This window comes from Mandrillus leucophaeus, unplaced genomic scaffold (genome assembly GCF_000951045.1).
Source record: "Mandrillus leucophaeus isolate KB7577 unplaced genomic scaffold, Mleu.le_1.0 Scaffold1366, whole genome shotgun sequence".
Lineage (NCBI taxonomy): Eukaryota > Metazoa > Chordata > Mammalia > Primates > Cercopithecidae > Mandrillus > Mandrillus leucophaeus.
Window position 1 is genome coordinate 55,674 of NW_012101328.1, and position 16,550 is coordinate 72,223.

The 16,550-nt window shown below is 44.8% G+C and overlaps 1 protein-coding gene across 1 annotated transcript in view; it reads right to left on the minus strand.

Annotated features, from left to right (window-relative positions):
- ZNF483 (zinc finger protein 483) overlaps positions 1-10,420 on the minus strand; it is an 18,513-nt gene extending 8,093 nt beyond the window's left edge. Inside the window, exons 1-5 of the mRNA XM_011973278.1 lie at positions 10,317-10,420; positions 7,725-8,266; positions 4,576-4,664; positions 1,671-1,797; positions 1,184-1,276 (exon numbers count right to left, since the gene is read on the minus strand). Of these exons, the coding sequence (XP_011828668.1) occupies positions 1,184-1,276; positions 1,671-1,797; positions 4,576-4,664; positions 7,725-8,139 (724 nt within the window). The 5' untranslated portion in view covers positions 8,140-8,266; positions 10,317-10,420. The remainder of the gene's footprint in view (positions 1-1,183; positions 1,277-1,670; positions 1,798-4,575; positions 4,665-7,724; positions 8,267-10,316) is intronic.
- Between the last annotated feature and the right edge of the window lie 6,130 nt (positions 10,421-16,550).

The following is a 16,550-nucleotide window of genomic DNA, read 5'->3' on the forward strand; positions in this document are numbered from 1 at the left end:
CTAATTCTTCAAAGATAACCAGTGCTAACATGAATGTTTTCCAGATATTAGAAATCCATATATTCTATGTATTCAGGCATGTATTATTCCCTTTAGCAAAAATTGAATTATTATACATGCTGTCCACCAGGTGAGTTCCTACTTATTCTTCAAGATTCAACTCAAATGCGAATTAAAACCTTGCTCCTACATATTCCCACAGCTCCTTATACACGTGCTTGATATAGTATGCATCACAGTGTTAACACTCTTGTTTCGGTATGTCCTCTAGTGTCCATAAATATGCACCGCTCACAACTCCTCCTGTGGAGATATTACCTGACAACCTCTACTGCTGCTCTATGAATTCAACACTGCATCCACACCAGTTCCCACAAGCGGCTCCCGGTCAATGATGGAGTACAGGGATACTTACAGAGGCCCATTTCTTTGAGACACAGGACTCCTCTGATAGGTAACTATGGTAAGGACTCCTGTTTGGCCTTGCCTAAACTTTTTTAGAACTGCACTTCAGCCGGGCACGGTGGCTCATGCCTGTAATCTCAGCACTTTGGGAGGCCGAGGCAGGCGGATCAAGAGGTCAGGAGTTCGAGACCAGCCTGGCCAACATGGTGAAATCCCATCTCTAACAAAAATACAAAAAATTAGCCGGACTTGTTGGTGGGCGCCTGTAATCCCAGCTACTCGGGAGGCTGAGGCAGGAGAATCACTTGAACCCAGGAGGCGGAGGTTGCAGTGAGTTGAGATAGTGCTATAGCACTCTAGCTCGGGAGACAGTGCGAGACTCTGACTCAAAAAAATAAAAATAAAAATAAAAAAAGATAGAACGACACTTTAGTCTAAGACTTTTCCTACCCAATCTGCCCTACTTCCTGTTCTCATTCACAGGTTAGACCAGCATTATGCTCTGATAGCTCTCCCGGCTTCTTCTAGTTCCCTCCTCATTTTCCTTCACTGAATCTTTCTCCAGTAAAGATCTTACATGGCTAATCATGTCCTGGCATCTATTCAGAGGACCCAAACCAAGTTTCCCAAATTAAAATGAACATTTCAGGAAGGCAAGGGCTCTATTCTAATCATCTTCGTATTTTAGTATCTAGGCAGCCCAACATTTCAAAGAGTCTTCTTAACAGACTTGCTAAACAACTGTTTTCATTTCGTTGTGTATTTTTCACCAACTCACCTGGTCGGGAGCCTTTTGAGACTTCTTCCAGCAGCCATGGCAATTCAACCCACTTCAGCTGGGAAATCAACTCTAATTTTGAAACTGGAAAGTCTGCTCATAGAGAAAAGAACAGAAAATTGCTGTTTTGCATAGAATAAAGATATCCCAGCACTCATATATAGCCTCTGGTTCTCCAGGGAAGATAAAAAATGCTACCAAAATACACAGACATAAATACTGGAACTTGCGACAAAAATGGGAAAAGGTATTCCACTGATGAAATCAAAACGATGCTTCACATTTCCAATTCAATGAAGCAAAGACCTTTTCTAGAAGATACACTGCAGAAAAGCACATTTTCAGAACTGGCTTTTTGGATTAGTCCTATCAGTCCCTGGGTCCCCAGCCAAAACAAAGTACTTCACATAGCACTTACCTTTCAATAAAAAGGGACAAAAAGAGACCCAAGACTAAGCACTAGGTAATGAAGAAAAGGTGTCTTTACCCAGAAATTCTAGGTTCCTGAAGTTTTCCAGTAGCACTTCCTTATACAGCTCCTTTTGAAAAGGCTCCAGCTTCTTCCACTCTCCTCTTGAAAAGTTCACAGCTACATCCTTCAATGTTATAGATTCCTAGAACACCAAACAGCTCTTTTGTATTGGACTATTGCCAAATAGAACCTAAGTTTTGTTTTGTTTTTGAGACAGGCTATTATTTCTCTGTCACCCATGTTAGAGTGCAGTGGTGCTTCATGGTTCACTGCAGGCTCAACCTCCTGGGCTCAAGTGATCCTCCCAATAGTAGTGGGGACTGCAGGCATGTGCCACCACGCCTGAGTTATTTTTAAATTTTTTGTAGAGGCATTGTCTCACTATGCTGCCCAGGCTGGTCTCGAACTCTTGGGCTCAAGTAATCCTCTGTCCTCTACCTCCCAGAGCACTGGGATTGTAGGCCTGAGCCACTGTGCCCAGCCTGGATAGGATATAAAGAATGGTTTTGATAGCATGCAAGTTTTTAAGAATTCCAAAGTAAGCTACAGAGCGGCTATACATTCTCTGACTTTTATAAGTGATTCAGAACAAAGGTACTACACAATCCCTACCTCTTCCATTCAGTCTCTAGTGTTCAATACTGTACAAGAATTCTCTGGAATGTATAACATCGATCAAGTTCACCCTAACACATCGATTTCTAGGACTAAAATATTAAATGAAGGGCATGATTTACATTCCTGAACCCTAAATTTGCAGAATTAATGTAAGTTTACTACAGGTAATAATTGCATAATATCTGCAACTGCATTCCAAATTTTAACTTCCAATTATAAGCAGCAATTATTTTCTATCATATTCAGAGAATCTATGTTCAACAACATACTCACACTTGCAATTACTCCACAATTACAAACAAGAATACTGACTCACTAAAATACTCTTTCCTTCTTTTTTTTTGAGACGAAGTCTTGCTCTGTTGCCCAGGCTGGAGTGCAATGGCATGATCTCGGCTCACTGCAACCTCCGCCTCCCGGGTTCAAGTGATTCTCATGCCTCAGCCTCTCAAGCAGCTGGGATTGCAGGCATGCACCACCACATCCGGCTAATTTTTCAAATACACTTTCTATAGCATTCTCTGCATGCTTTTTGAGAGGCAGTAGAGCAGAATGGCTATTGGTCTGTGTATTACCTTCCTCTGGGAGCTGTAACAAATTACCATAACCTTGGTGACTCAAAATAGGAATTTGTTCTCTCACAGTTCTGGAGGCCAGAAGTCTGAGATCTAGGTGTTGGCAGGGCTGTGCTCCCTTCAGAGGCTCTGGGGGAGAATCTGTTCCTTGCCTCTTCCTGCTTCTGGTGGCTGCCACCGTTCCCTGTCTTGCAGCCCTATCACCCCAAACTCTGCCTAACTCTTCACATCACCTTCTCTTTGTGTTTTCAATCTCCTCCTGCCTCTCTAGCAAGGACACTTGGGATGGCATTTAGGGCCCACCTGTATCATCCAGAATAAATTCCTCATGTTGTTTTCTTTTTGTGAGACAGAGTCTCACTTTGCTACCCAGGCTGGAGCATGGTGGCGCAATCATAGCTCACTGCAGCCTCAACCTCCCAGGTTCAAGTGAAAGACTGTCTTTCCCTGCCACCTCAGATCCCGGGTAGCTGAGACCCCAGGTATGTTATTGTGCCCAGCTAATTTCTAAAATTTTTTATATAGACGAGGGTCTCGCTGTGTTGCCCAGGCTGGTCTCGAACTCCCAAGCTCAAGCAATCCTCCCACCTTGGCCTCCCAAAGCGATGTGATTACAGGCATGAGCCACTGTACCCGGTCAAAGATGTTCTTTATCATGTTAAGATTTAAGGACATGTACCTCTGCCTGGGCACAGTGGCTCATGTCTGTAATCACAATGCTGTGGGAGGCCAAGGGAGAGGACTGCTTGAAGTCAGGAGTTCAAGACCAGCCTGGGCAATACAGCAAGACCCCAACTCTACAAAAAATATTTTAAAATGAGCTGGGCAGAGTGATGTGCACCTGTTGTCCCAGCTACTCAAGAGGCTGAGGAGGGAGGATAGCTTGAGCCCAGGACTTCAAGGTTGCAGTGAGCTATGCTTGCACCACTGCACTCCACTCCAGCCTGGATGATAAAGCAAGACCCCATCTCCTTAAAAAAAAAAAAAAGAAGGCAGGCAAGCCAGGTGCGGTGGCTCACACCTGTAATCCCAGCACTTTGGGAGGCTGAAGTGGGTGGATCATGAGGTCAGGAGTTCGAGACCAGGCTGGCTAACATAGTGAAACCCTGTCTCTACTAAAAATACAAAAATTAGCTGGGAATGGTGGCACGTGCCTGTAGTCCCAGCTACCTGGGAGGCTGAGGCAGGAGAATCACCTGAACCTGGGCAGCAGAGGTTGCAGTGAGCCAAGATCCCGCTACTACACTCCAGCCTGGGCAACAGAGTGAAACTCTGTCTCAATTAAAAAAAAAAAAAAAGAAAAAGAAGGAAATGAACTTCTACTTCCACCTGACTAATTTTAACAGCGGTAACTGCTGAATTTTAGTAAATTTTTTTGTCTCATTAGAATCAGACTCATGGCATTCTGTGAACTGAAACAAAACTGCATGCGGAAAATGAGATCTCAGTTCCTTGAAAGGGAGACTATATTTATTTCATTTTATTTTGTTAGAGAGAGGGTCTTGCTCTGTTGCCCAGGATGGAAGGCAGCAGTGGCGTCATTACAGCTCACTGCAACCCTGAACTCTTGGGCTCAAGCGATTTTCCTGCCTCGGCCTCCCAAAGTACTGACTGGGATTACAGGTGTAAGCACCGTGCCTAGCCTTTGATTTTGTATCTTAATATCACTCAGTAGGAGCCCAGTTAAGTATTCACTTAGGAATAAAAACCATTGAAAGGAAACTTACACGGGACTCAGTATTGGGACAAACAGCGACCATTTTATCCTCTTTTGAGTTCTCCTCTTGGGAAACAGTAGAATCTTGAGAGACTGGATCTAGGAAAGGGGAGAAAACCAGTCCAGTCTTTCAAATAAATTCCTCAGACTAAAAATCTTTATATATATCTCTATATATTTCTAAGTGATACACAGGAAAAAAACTAAGTCAGTTTCTCCTACTATACTCACAACACAAAATAACTCTGAGACTTCAGATATGTGGGGGTGTTCCCCCCACACCCGGCAAGCAATTCTGTGTTGGATTCCCCAGCAGGCACCAGCTGGGTATCCTCTAATTCATTTCTAATACTATCTACCTGGAGACAGCATTAGCTCCCAAAGGTTAAGGCCTCAGTCTCACAAGACCGACCTCCACTTCAGATGCCAGTCTCATGTCTGAGCCTCCAGGGCTTTGACCAACAAGATACAAATTGGGGATCCCATGAGCCCCTCCCTGGGTTCCAATAACTTGCTAGAGTGGCTCACATAACACTTTACTTACGTTTACTTGTTTATTGTAAAGGGTATTACAAAGGATACAGATGAACAGCCAGAAGGATGACACTGCACAGGGCAAGATGCTTGGCACTTCCATGCCCTCTACACCGCTCTCCAGGAACTGCCACATGGTTAGCTATCTGGAAAACTCTCATGAGCTGTGTCTTTTTGGTTTTTACGGAAGCTTCATAGACAGGCATGACTGATTAAATCACTGGCCCTGTGATTAACTCAACCTTCAGTCCCTCTCCCCTCTGACAGGTTGGGGGGGTGGGGCTGAGTTCCAACCCTGTAAGCACAGGGGTTGGTTCCCCTGGCAACCAGCACCCTCCCCCAATTCCAGGGTTATCTAAGGACTTTCCAAAAATCATCTCATTAACATAAACTCAAGGGTGGTTAAAAGGGGCTTGTTACAAATAACAAAAAGATTGTCTTTCTCCTTTATAGCTCAGGAGCTGTTTCAGGAACCATGGACAAAAGGCCAAATATTTTAACAAAAGACACTCTTACTGCTCTAATCACCCAGGAAATTACAAGGGTTCTAAGAGCTCTGAGCCTCTCTGGATAAAAAAGTCAGAAGAAACAAAAAGTTGTCCACTCTTTAAAACAGAGAACAGCCATAGATAAAAGTTTCCTATGAAAACCTAGGCGTTTCCTCTTAGCTCATATAAAAATCCTTTCAAATCCTAAGCTCACGAAAACTGGTTTTCTTCTTTCTATATAGCCTCAGTTTAAAAATGTTTAATTTGAACAACAATGAATTTTGAAGTATCCTAATTTAAAAGACGTAGTAAGGTAAAACTGTGTATTCTTCATAGTGCTAGTACAAGGCCTTGCTCAAGAGTCACTCCAACCTGCTAACTGAATGAAAGCACCAGGTTAGTCTCAAGAGTTGACTCCACCAGATTCCTTATGACAGAAAAGAGGCGTCTAATAAACTCATAGGAACTAAATGTATCCAGTACCTTCAGATTGGCCCATTCTGGGCATACTACCAATGAGTGGGCCCTGCTCCACAAGGAGTAGTAAAAAATAAATACATAAAAACCCTCGGATGTCAACAGCTCTTTTTCAAATAAGAAAAAGTATTTTTTCAAATCATACTCTACCTTATGAAAATAATTTTAGGCAACTTTAGTGATTAGACAATCAATAAAAATTAAGAATTAGAATGACTTAAAGAGAAAAGTGGGGTGAATTTAAGAAAACTGTTATACCCTACAGAATCCTGGAAATCAATTTTTTTTTTTTGAGACGGAGTTGTGCTGTTGTTGCCCAGGCTGGGGTACAATGGCGCGATCTTGGCTCACTGCAACGTCCACCTCCTGGGTTCAAGCGATTCTCCTGCCTCAGTCTCCATAGTAGCTTGGATTACAGGTGTGCACCACCATGCTGGGCTGAGTTTGTATTTTTGTAGGGACGGGGTTTCTCCATGTTGGTACGGCTGGTCTCAAACTCCTGACCTCAGGTGATCCACCTACCTAGGCCTCCCAAAGTGCTGGGATTACAAGCGTGAGCCACCGTACCCAGCCCGAAACGAATTCTTTATTGCAGGGGCCTCCACAAAGAGGCCCTAATTTTGTAGAAGCATGACACTGCAGTGACAAATCACAGAGGAGTCAGGAAATCCAAATTTTAGATACACTAATTAGCTATGTGATGGCAAATTAAGCGTATGGAGGTAAATACTATTTATTTCCCTATCTCAGAACTCTTCCAGAATACAAACTGTCATACATATATATCAGAAGCCCTACGGTAAATACGCTACAAATATTCCAAATATATTTGGAATGCAAATATTCCAAATATTTGTAGCATATTACACTGTAAAATACAAATATTTGTATCATATTTGAGAATATGAATAGCTACAAATTTGAGAAAAAAGGCAAGCCACATTCCCTGAAAGGACTATTCACCCTAGAAGACTTTACATCAATATTTTATAATGATATCAATGTAATTCAGTTTATAGTTTATACATTTATATTTATAATATGTAATTACATACATAAAATTCAGGTTTTCCTGCCCTAAGGCTGTGGAACTGCACAGTAAAATAGTTACTAGTCGCATTTGGCTATTTAAACTTTAAATTTGATTTTAAAAATTCAGTTCCTTATTTGCACTAGCTGCTTTTCATGTACTTAACTTGAATTGCAAAACAGTGCAGAAACATTTCCATCAGCAAAGACACTGACAGCCCTGCTCCAGCAACATGCTAGTCCACACAGCGGAACTAGACATTAGGGCCTGAGCTGGTTGATTTGCCTGTGACTCCAAACACTTTCACAGATAACTTGTGTTCTTGAAGGGAATGGGAAAGAAATTACTATGTCTTGAGCATCCACCATATATTATATCTTATCTTGTCTTACCTTTACAAGAAAACTACAGGAAAGATGATATCCCTTTTTAACGGATAAAAATATTTACATTCTGAGAGTTTACACAGTTTGCCCAAAATCACACAGTAAATGGCAGGGCTGATTCAAACCCAGTCCCAACTTCAAACCTCAGACTCCTCTTTAGCAGTAAATTGCTTTCTTTTGAGGAATTTACTTTCGGACTTTGAGGCAATGTCTCCCGCTTCCTCCCTCCATCTATAAATCTCACCTCCTTTTTCTTCGAGCATCTGGGTCAAATCTTCTATTAGGGTCACCACCTCCTCACTACTCTCAGGATGTTGTGACTTTACCCAAATCCTGATCTCCCCAGGCAAAATGGTCAGGAACTGCTCAAATACCAAAAGCTCTAAAATCTGTTCTTTCGTGTGAATGTCTGGTCTCAGCCACTGAATGCAGAGCTCCCAGAGTTGACTCAGAGCTTTCCTGGGTCCAGCTACTTCTGAGTAACAAAACCACCTAAACCTCTGTCTGAAAGACTCTGCGTCAGCCGCATTTCCTCTTAAAATAGCTTCTTGCTCCCCAGAAGTAACCACTCTTGGGACCTCATTTTGTTCAGTCGAGGCCAGAGTTTGAGGGTCTGGTGAGATGGCTGTCATCTTGTTCAAGGGCACTACAGCTTGCATTGTGTCTCGGGGCAGGAATCCAGTCCCTTCACACTCTAGTTGAGTATCAGTGCAGTCCACCAACAGGTACTATATACAGCCAGGAATATCAAAGGTTCCAGGAATCCAGTTTACAGTCCTGCAGAAACTGTCAAGAAGAAGTATTAAGGCATTAAATAAGTAAAACAAACTGTTGTTAGTCCTAAAAACATTGTTCTTGGTTTGGTTCAGAGAAATATATCCACACACATACCTGCAAAGGCCTAGAAAAGCCCTGCTTAACTACTATATTAAAAAGATAATTTTCTTTCTTTTTTTTTTTTTTTTTTTGAGATGGAGTTTCGCTCTTGGTGCCCAGGCTGGAGTGAAGTGGTACAATCTCGGCTCACTGCAACCTCTGCCCCGGTCGGGTTCAAGCAATTCTCCTGCCTCAGCCTCCCAGGAAGCTGGGACTATAGGCACGTGCCACCATTCCCAGCTAATTTTTGTATTTTTAGTAGAGATGGGGTTTTGCCATGTTGGCCAGGCTAGTCTCGAACTCCTGACTTCAGGTGACCCACCCACCTTGGCCTCCCAAAGTGTCAGGATTACAGGCTTGAGCCACCGCACCCAGTCATAATTTTCTTTATAGTCAAAAGCAGAGGAGCGACTTAAGGGTTAAGGAAACAGTTGCTTTAGATTCAATACTCCTCCTAAACAAAATGTTATCAGAAAAGGTTCAAAAGGGGACCCAGTCGAAAAGCTATTTAACAACTCCTACCCTTTCTTAATGAAAGGGTACACATTTCTCACCAGTTGCTCAACTCAGAAGCCCAATTTAATATTTGACTTTCAAATTTCTCTTCCTCCTTACTTCTCCCATCATCGATAACCAAGGTCTGGTGATTTTATTTCCTAAGAACCTCTCCATTCTATCCTACTGAAACTGCCTAAGTACAGGGATCTTCAATCCAGTCTCACACTGTAGCCAAAAAATTCCTTCTAACAGGCAAAATATGATCTTATCACTCCCCAGCTTACAGTCCCTCACCAGCCCCCAAACGGTCTCTCAATAAAGTTCACATGCAGGGACCATGGCATTGTGATCTAGAGACACTGCCTGATGACCTCACCACTTGAGCTCTAAGCTACCCGATTGACACTACAGCCATAAATTAGTATCTCCCCATTCCCAGACACTTCCTCTCTACATACCCTCCTAGCGTTCGCACCAAGGCTATTCCCTCTCCTCGGAATGTTGCTTTCTTTCTCCTAACAAACTTTTATTCGTTCTTTAAAGCCTGACTCCTTTCAACTGTCACTTCTTGTGTGATGCTCTGCTTGATCCCAAAGCACTCCTTTGCACACAGACTACCCTGTGTTGCCTGCATTCATTCATTCTACAAGTGACTGAGCAACTACAATGAGCTGGAACAGGACCAGGGGTCATGAGCTGCGGGGCCAGGCGTGGACAGGCCTGAAAGGGTCCTCACGCTCACAGAGGGTCCAGGAAATGACAATGCAGCCGGAGCGGGACTACAATGCGACAAGTGAAGGATGTGACAGCTTCGCATTGCAACTACCATACCAATAACAACCCACTTCCGAGTACAGCGCCCGGCACACAGCACGCATGACGTCATTTATTCCTCTGCCAAATATTAGGCGCCCACCATGTACCTGGCGCCGTGCGGGGCACCTGGGGCTCCGCGGTGACTAAGACACTCGGCTCCGTCTACAGAGTTTACACTGGAGGCCCGGTGAAAATGTGACGCAGCCAGAGGATCTCAACCGGAGGGAGTTAAAAAGGAGAGATTTCACCCCCCAGGGGTCCTGTGGCAATGTCTGGACACATTTTTGGTTAGCTCGACTGGGAGGAAAGGTGGTACTTGTTATCTAACGGGCAGAACCAGTGACGCTGTTACACATCCTGCAATAACGGGACAGCCTCCCCCTCACAGCCACACCACACAAACAAAACAAGGCATTAGGCATTATCCCGCCCAAAATGTCAACAGTGCCCAAGTTGCGCAGGGAGGGATGGAGGGAAGCCAACAGCCCCATCCCGCAGCGGAGTGCGCACCTCCCACAGAAGCAGCAGCAGCGCACCGCACAGCCCGTTGGTAGGCTGCTCCCGGCCCCCACCCCGCCCCAGGTGCGCCCTCGGAGCCGGCGACCCGGCCACGGCCCCGAAACTCGGGACCAGGGACGACCAGTACCTGCACCAGCATCCGCAAACAGCACCAACGCCACCGCAATGAGCTTCCAGAAGCTTGTCCCGCAGCGAGTGCGCGCGCAAGCCCGTGGGGACCACTGCGCCTGCGCAGAGGCTCTGAACCGGACTCCCCGAACGCGCTCGTGCAGCTTTCCGAAAGTCCGCGCTTTCCATAGGCTCCCACCTGCCTGTTGCGCATGGTCACTGGGAAGCGGCTAGTGGGCTCGGCTGCAGAATTATTGCTGCGCCAGAGGCTCCGAGGCCTAGAATCATTTGAGGTTTGCAGATCCAGGAGGCTCCATGTCTTTAGTAACCTCAGACCTTCCCTACCCACTCCCATCACATCCATTCCCTGAAATCTAAGGTGGAAAAATCCACCGCAGAAGCATATTAGCGATGCATTTAATGCAAATCATAATTAATACCACAACTTGAGTTAAACACATATTAATCTTATGACTTCCACACCTGCCCCCATGGTCCAGTTCACCCTCATGGCTCACCTGGATTATTGCAATAGCTTCTTGATTACACCTTACTTCTCTTGGCTATTCTCCACACCACAGCCAGACAGACGTTTTAATAATGTCAAATTATGTCCCTCCTCTGCTTAAAACCCTGCGATGGTTTCCCATTTCACTCAGAGTGAAAACCCAGGTCTTTATAGTGGCCTACAAGGCCTGATGGAATCTAGCCACCTATAACCTCCCGCACCTCTTCCCTGACTTTCCTGCTCCAATCTTGATAGCCCCCTTCCTCTTCTAACCTGCCAGGTACTTCCGGCTGAACTTCTCCTTACCTAAGTGGCCATACGGCCCGCTCTCCCATCCCTTCGGGTCTTCTCAATGAAGCTCTCCCACCATTCCACTTAAATAGGAATCCCACCTCACTCTTGTTTCCTCGTCTAACATGCCCTATAGGTTGTTTGTTAAGTTTTTTGGTTTTTTTGTTTGTTTGTTTGTTTGTTTGTTTTTACTACTTGTCTGCCTTCTCCACTGGAATACTAATTTCACAAGAGTAAGTATTTTTATTTCATTTGTTCTAGGTTGTGTGTTTAGGTCCTGAAACAGTACTTGGCCCACGGCAGGCACTCAATAGATATTTGTTGAGCTTATGAATGAGTGCTTGCATGGATTATGGGGAGCATCGCAAAAAGGGCCAAAGAACTCCAGAAAAATTTTTTGGAGGGTTCTAATAACTGGATGATCCTGAAGGGGTGGAGTTGGGAGAGAAAGACTAGATTCATTCTAGACTGAAGGAGCAAGGTGATTCAAGACTCTGAGACTTTAAAAGGGCAGAGCAAGCTCAACTAAATGAACCACTGGGCTTATCGCAGGCAGCAAGTCAAGCTGAAGAAACAGGGCTGAGAATGGCCGGGCACGGTGGCTCATGCTTGTAATTCCAGCACTTTGGGAGGCTGAGGTAGGTGGATCATCTGAGGTTGGGAGTTTGAGACCAGCCTGACCCACATGGAGAAACCCCGTCTCTACTAAAAATACAAAAAATTAGACAGGTGTGGTGGTGCATGCCTGTAATCCCAGCTCCTTGGGAGGCTGAGGCAGGAGAATCACTTGAACCCGGGAGGTGGAGGTTGCGGTGAGCTGAGATCAGGCCATTGCACTTTAGCCTGGGCAACGAGAGTGAAACTCTGTCTTTAAAAAAAAAAAAAAGAAAAAGAAATGAAACAGGTCTAAGAGTGAAGACAAAAGTTTTCTCAGTCCCAAGTCCCACAGCATATTCTCCTTTACGCATCTCCCGTTGTCTGTCTTAAGACACATCAGGAAGAAGCTGGAGAAGGCAGAGGAATGGGAAATATCTATTGGCTCATTATTTTAACCAGGCAAGTCAGAGGCACTTTATTTAGTGGTTCTGACGCTTTACTGTACTTTAGAATCACATGGTGTTCTTTATTTGAATACAAATTGTGGGACCTTCTGGCCCTCCCCACCCATCAACTTGTTGCAGATCTTGTATTTTGAGAAACACGGTACTAGTTGAAATATTGTGTAAGTAAATGACATGCTACCTATGAATAAATTACCAGGAAAGAATGGAATCATTTTGGAACTGGTAGTCAAACTATAACTTTTGATTAAAAGTAACCATCATGGTAAGGAGTGAAGGAAGCAGGAAGGAAGCAGGAAACTACAAATCAGTTAGTTTCACTGGTAAACAATCTGGTGGGATCTCTAACTAGGAAAACATGCTTAGGAAAACTTTAAGTGAGCTGTTTGTTCGTTTAACTGTTCTGGCTTCAGTATGGAGAGTAGATTAGAAAGAAGTAACACCAGAGATAAAAAGACTTGTCTTACCACAATCTAGGTAGTATGATGGTGACATAAAATAAAATGGTTTAAAAGGTGTTGGAAGGGCCAGGCGTGGTGGCTCACGCCTGTAATCCCAGCACTTTGGGAGGCCGAAGTGGGCGGATCACGAGGTCAGGAGATCGAGACCATCCTGGCTAACATGGTGAAACCCCATCTCTACTAAAAACACACAAAAAATTAGCTGGGCATGGTAGCGGGCACCTGTAGTCCCAGCTGCTCGGGAGGCTGAGGCAAGAGAATGGTGTGAACCCGGGAGGCGGAGCTTGTAGTGAGCCGAGATTGCGCTACTGCACTCCAGCCTGGGCAACAGAGCAAGACTCTGTCTCAAAAAAAAAAAAAAGTGATGGAAGACAGACACAGGGCATAGTACTATCAAAAGACAGTAGTAGTAGGATTTGGTGATTTATTGCAAATATTCACGGGTGGGAACGAAGAAAACAATATGCTATATGGCATCTTACATTTTGTAAAAATGGCCACAGCAATATATGTCCCATCCCACAAGTTATTCTTACAAGGTAATGTTGATATACCTCCTTTTGAGAGGAGTTACCTATGCTTCCTCCCCTTGAAACTAGGTTGACCTTTGTAACTACCTAAGCCCATAGAATGCGGTGGAGATGATGCTGCCTAACTTCTAAACCTGCCTACATCCACAGAGCTAGCACCCAGATCAAGAAACACAACGTGACCAGCAACGCAGAAGCCCTGATCCCTCTGTACTTCCTTTCAGTCACCTTCCCAAGGGCGTCACTATTCTGACTTTTAACAGAGAAGAATAGTTTTACTTGTTTTCGTCGTAGAATCTAGAGTCTAGAAAGTAGAATCCGGCCAGGCACAGTGGCTCATGCCTGTAATCTCAGCACTTTGGGAGGCCAAGGTGGGCAGATCACCTGAGGACAGGAGTTTGAGACGAGCCTGGCCACATGCTGAAACCCCGTTTCTACTAAAAATACAAAACTTAGCCAGGCATGATGGCGCCTGCCTGTAATCCCAGCTACTCAGGAGGCTGAGGCAGGAGAATCGCTTGAACCCAGGGGGGCGGAGGTTGCAGTGAGCCAAGATTGTGCCATTGCACTCCAGCCTGGGCAACAGAGCAAGACTTCATCTCAAAAAAAAAAAAAAAGAAAGAAAGAAAGAAAGTAAAATCCTCTGGTACATATTGTTTGTATATGATGACTTCTTTCATTCAACATTATGTCTGTGAGATGTATCAATATTATTGCATGTGATTATACAGTGTTTATTTTCATTGCTGCATAGTGTTCTCCTATGACCTGTATTTTTGTGTGTATTTTTTGTTTCTGTTTTTTTTTTTTGTTTGTTTGTTTGTTTGTTTTTTGAGACAGAATGTCGCCTAGGCTGGAGTGCAGTGGTGTGATCTCATCTCAGCTCACTGCAACCTCCACTTCCTGAGTTCAAGCAATTCTCCTGCCTCAGCCTCCTGAGTAGCTGGGATTACAGGCGTCTGCCACCACACCTGGCTAATTTTTGTATTTTTAGCAGAGACGGGGTTGCCATGTTGGCCAGGCTGGTCTCAAACTCCTGACCTAAGGTGATCTGCCCACCTTGGCCTCCCAAAGTGCTGGGATTACAGGGGTAAGCCACTGCGCCTGGCCTGACCTGTTACTTATATTAACATTTCCTGTTTTCATAACCCCTTGCCTAGCCTCTGTTCCCCTATACAGAGGTGGGGAGGAAGTGTGTATGAATGTATATCTGAAGGGGAGAGTCTTTCTGATTTTCCTGTCTTCTTTCTTTTTTTATTTTCTTTTTTTTGAGACAGAGTCTTGCTCTGTCACCTAGGCTAGAGTGCAGTGGAGCGATTTCAGCTCACTGCAACCTGCACCTCCCAGGTTCAAGCAATTCTCCTGCCACAGCCTCCTGAGTAGCTGGGATTACAAGTGCCTGCCACCGTGCCTGGCTAATTTTTGTACTTTTAGTAGAGAAAGGGGTTTCACCATCTTGGCCAGGCTGGTCTCAAACCTCTGACCTCGTGATCCACCCGCCTCAGCCTCCCAAAGTACTGGGATTACAGGTGTAAGCCACTGTGCCTGGCTTCCCTGTCTTCTTTCTAGACTCACTCCACTTTAAAGAAACTGAAGACCCAAGGTCCTGCCCACTCCTCCCCATACCCTATTTTTTCAAAAATGAGACCCAGCACAGGGAGGGGCTTGCCCAATGTCACTCAACTGGTAGATTGGAAACTGACTGGCTCTGAGCTGAAGGCTTTTAGGAGGAAGGAGCACATCTTCCCCATCTCTAGAGGGAGGAGGACAGGCTGGGACTCTGATCAAGGATCTAAGACAGGTGTTTTCAAACTAGTTGTTGTTTAATTGCCAGACTGTCCAAAAGAAATATTGCAGATGAAAGAGGGGCATTCCTGATTGAAGTCCTGGCTTCCCCACCTAGCAGCCTTGGGGTTACCTCCTTAGGACCCTCAGGGCTCTTGTACATTCAGTTTGGAGGCCCCTGAGCTCTAAAGGTTTGAGCTGCCTCAAGGACACCAAGTCCTTGCTTCCAGGTGCCTCCAGTCCTAGTTTAGCTGGGACTCCAAGGATCCCAAAGCCAGTTGAAGGTCATGATTTCCACTCTAGGGGAGCTGACGGTCTCCTAAAAAGTCATAACAAAAAAACAACTCCTGCCTGGCTCTGTAGAGCCACAGAGGGTGGTATGTTCCAGAAAGAAAGAAAGAAAAAAAATGCAAGCAAGTGAGCTACCAAGCTCCCATAAGGATCCACTAGAGAGAAAGGGGATGAAGACAGAGAGTGTGGGAATATGCTGTGGAGTGAAGACTGAGAAACTAGGAGGAAGCACAAGTGGAGAAATTAGCCTTAAACTGCCAGAGCCAGGGTCCACTGTTCATTGTAATAGAAGGGAAGGAGGCAAAGGAGGGTAGATGCAAGTGGATTTGGAACTGGTATCTAATGGATCCTGCTGAGATCCGCTATTGAGACCTCCCCAGAAGGGAGATAGGGGTGGGATCTGAAGCTTGATAAGAGTAGATTAGGTTTGGCCGGGCATGGTGGCTCACACCTGTAATCCCAGGACTTTGGGAGGCCGAGGTAGGCAGATCACAAGGTCAGGAGTTCGAGACCAGCCTGGCCAACACAGTGAAACCCTGTGTCTACTAAAAATAAAAAAAATAAAATAAAAAAAAACATTAGCTGGGCATGGTGGCATGCACCTGTAGTCCCAGCTACTTAAGAGGCTGAGGCAGGAGAATCGCTTGAACCTGGGAGGTGGAGGTTGCAGTGAGCTGAAACCACGCCATTACACTCCGTCCTGGGTGACAGAGCCGAGACTCCGTTTCAAAAAAAATAAATAAATAAGAGTAGATTAGGTTTGAGATGGCTGCTGGGGAGAATATGAGTTGATCACAAAAACATAGAAGGATTTTCCTGCAGTGTTAAGGGCCCATTTGAGGTTAGAAACCCCCATTTTATGTTATATCAGTATGTACATTAAATGATTTTTCTCAAGGTACACAACATAGCTCCAGAATTGGTACAGGGAAGAGGGACAGTTGAATTGACCCAGGGAATAGGGGTTGTAGGGTAAGTTTTGACAGGAAGACAATGGGATAACTAGTTGAAGATATGAGCAAAAGTTTGTTTAAAATGATGCATGATGGAGTCCAATTGAGGTAAGGAAGATGAAGATAAAAGTTAGTTAACATAAAAAAAGAAAAGAGAGTTGGGCATGGCGGCATGCATCTGTAGTCCCAGCTTCTCAGGAGGCTGATGCAGGAGGATTGCCAGAGGTCAGGAGTTTGACACCAGCCTGGGCAACATAGTGAGACTCTGTCTCTTAAAAAAAGAAAGAATGAGCCAGGTGTGGTGGCTCATACCTGTAATCTCAACACTTTGAGAGGCTGAGGCGGGCGGACCACTTGAGCCAGGAGTTTGAGA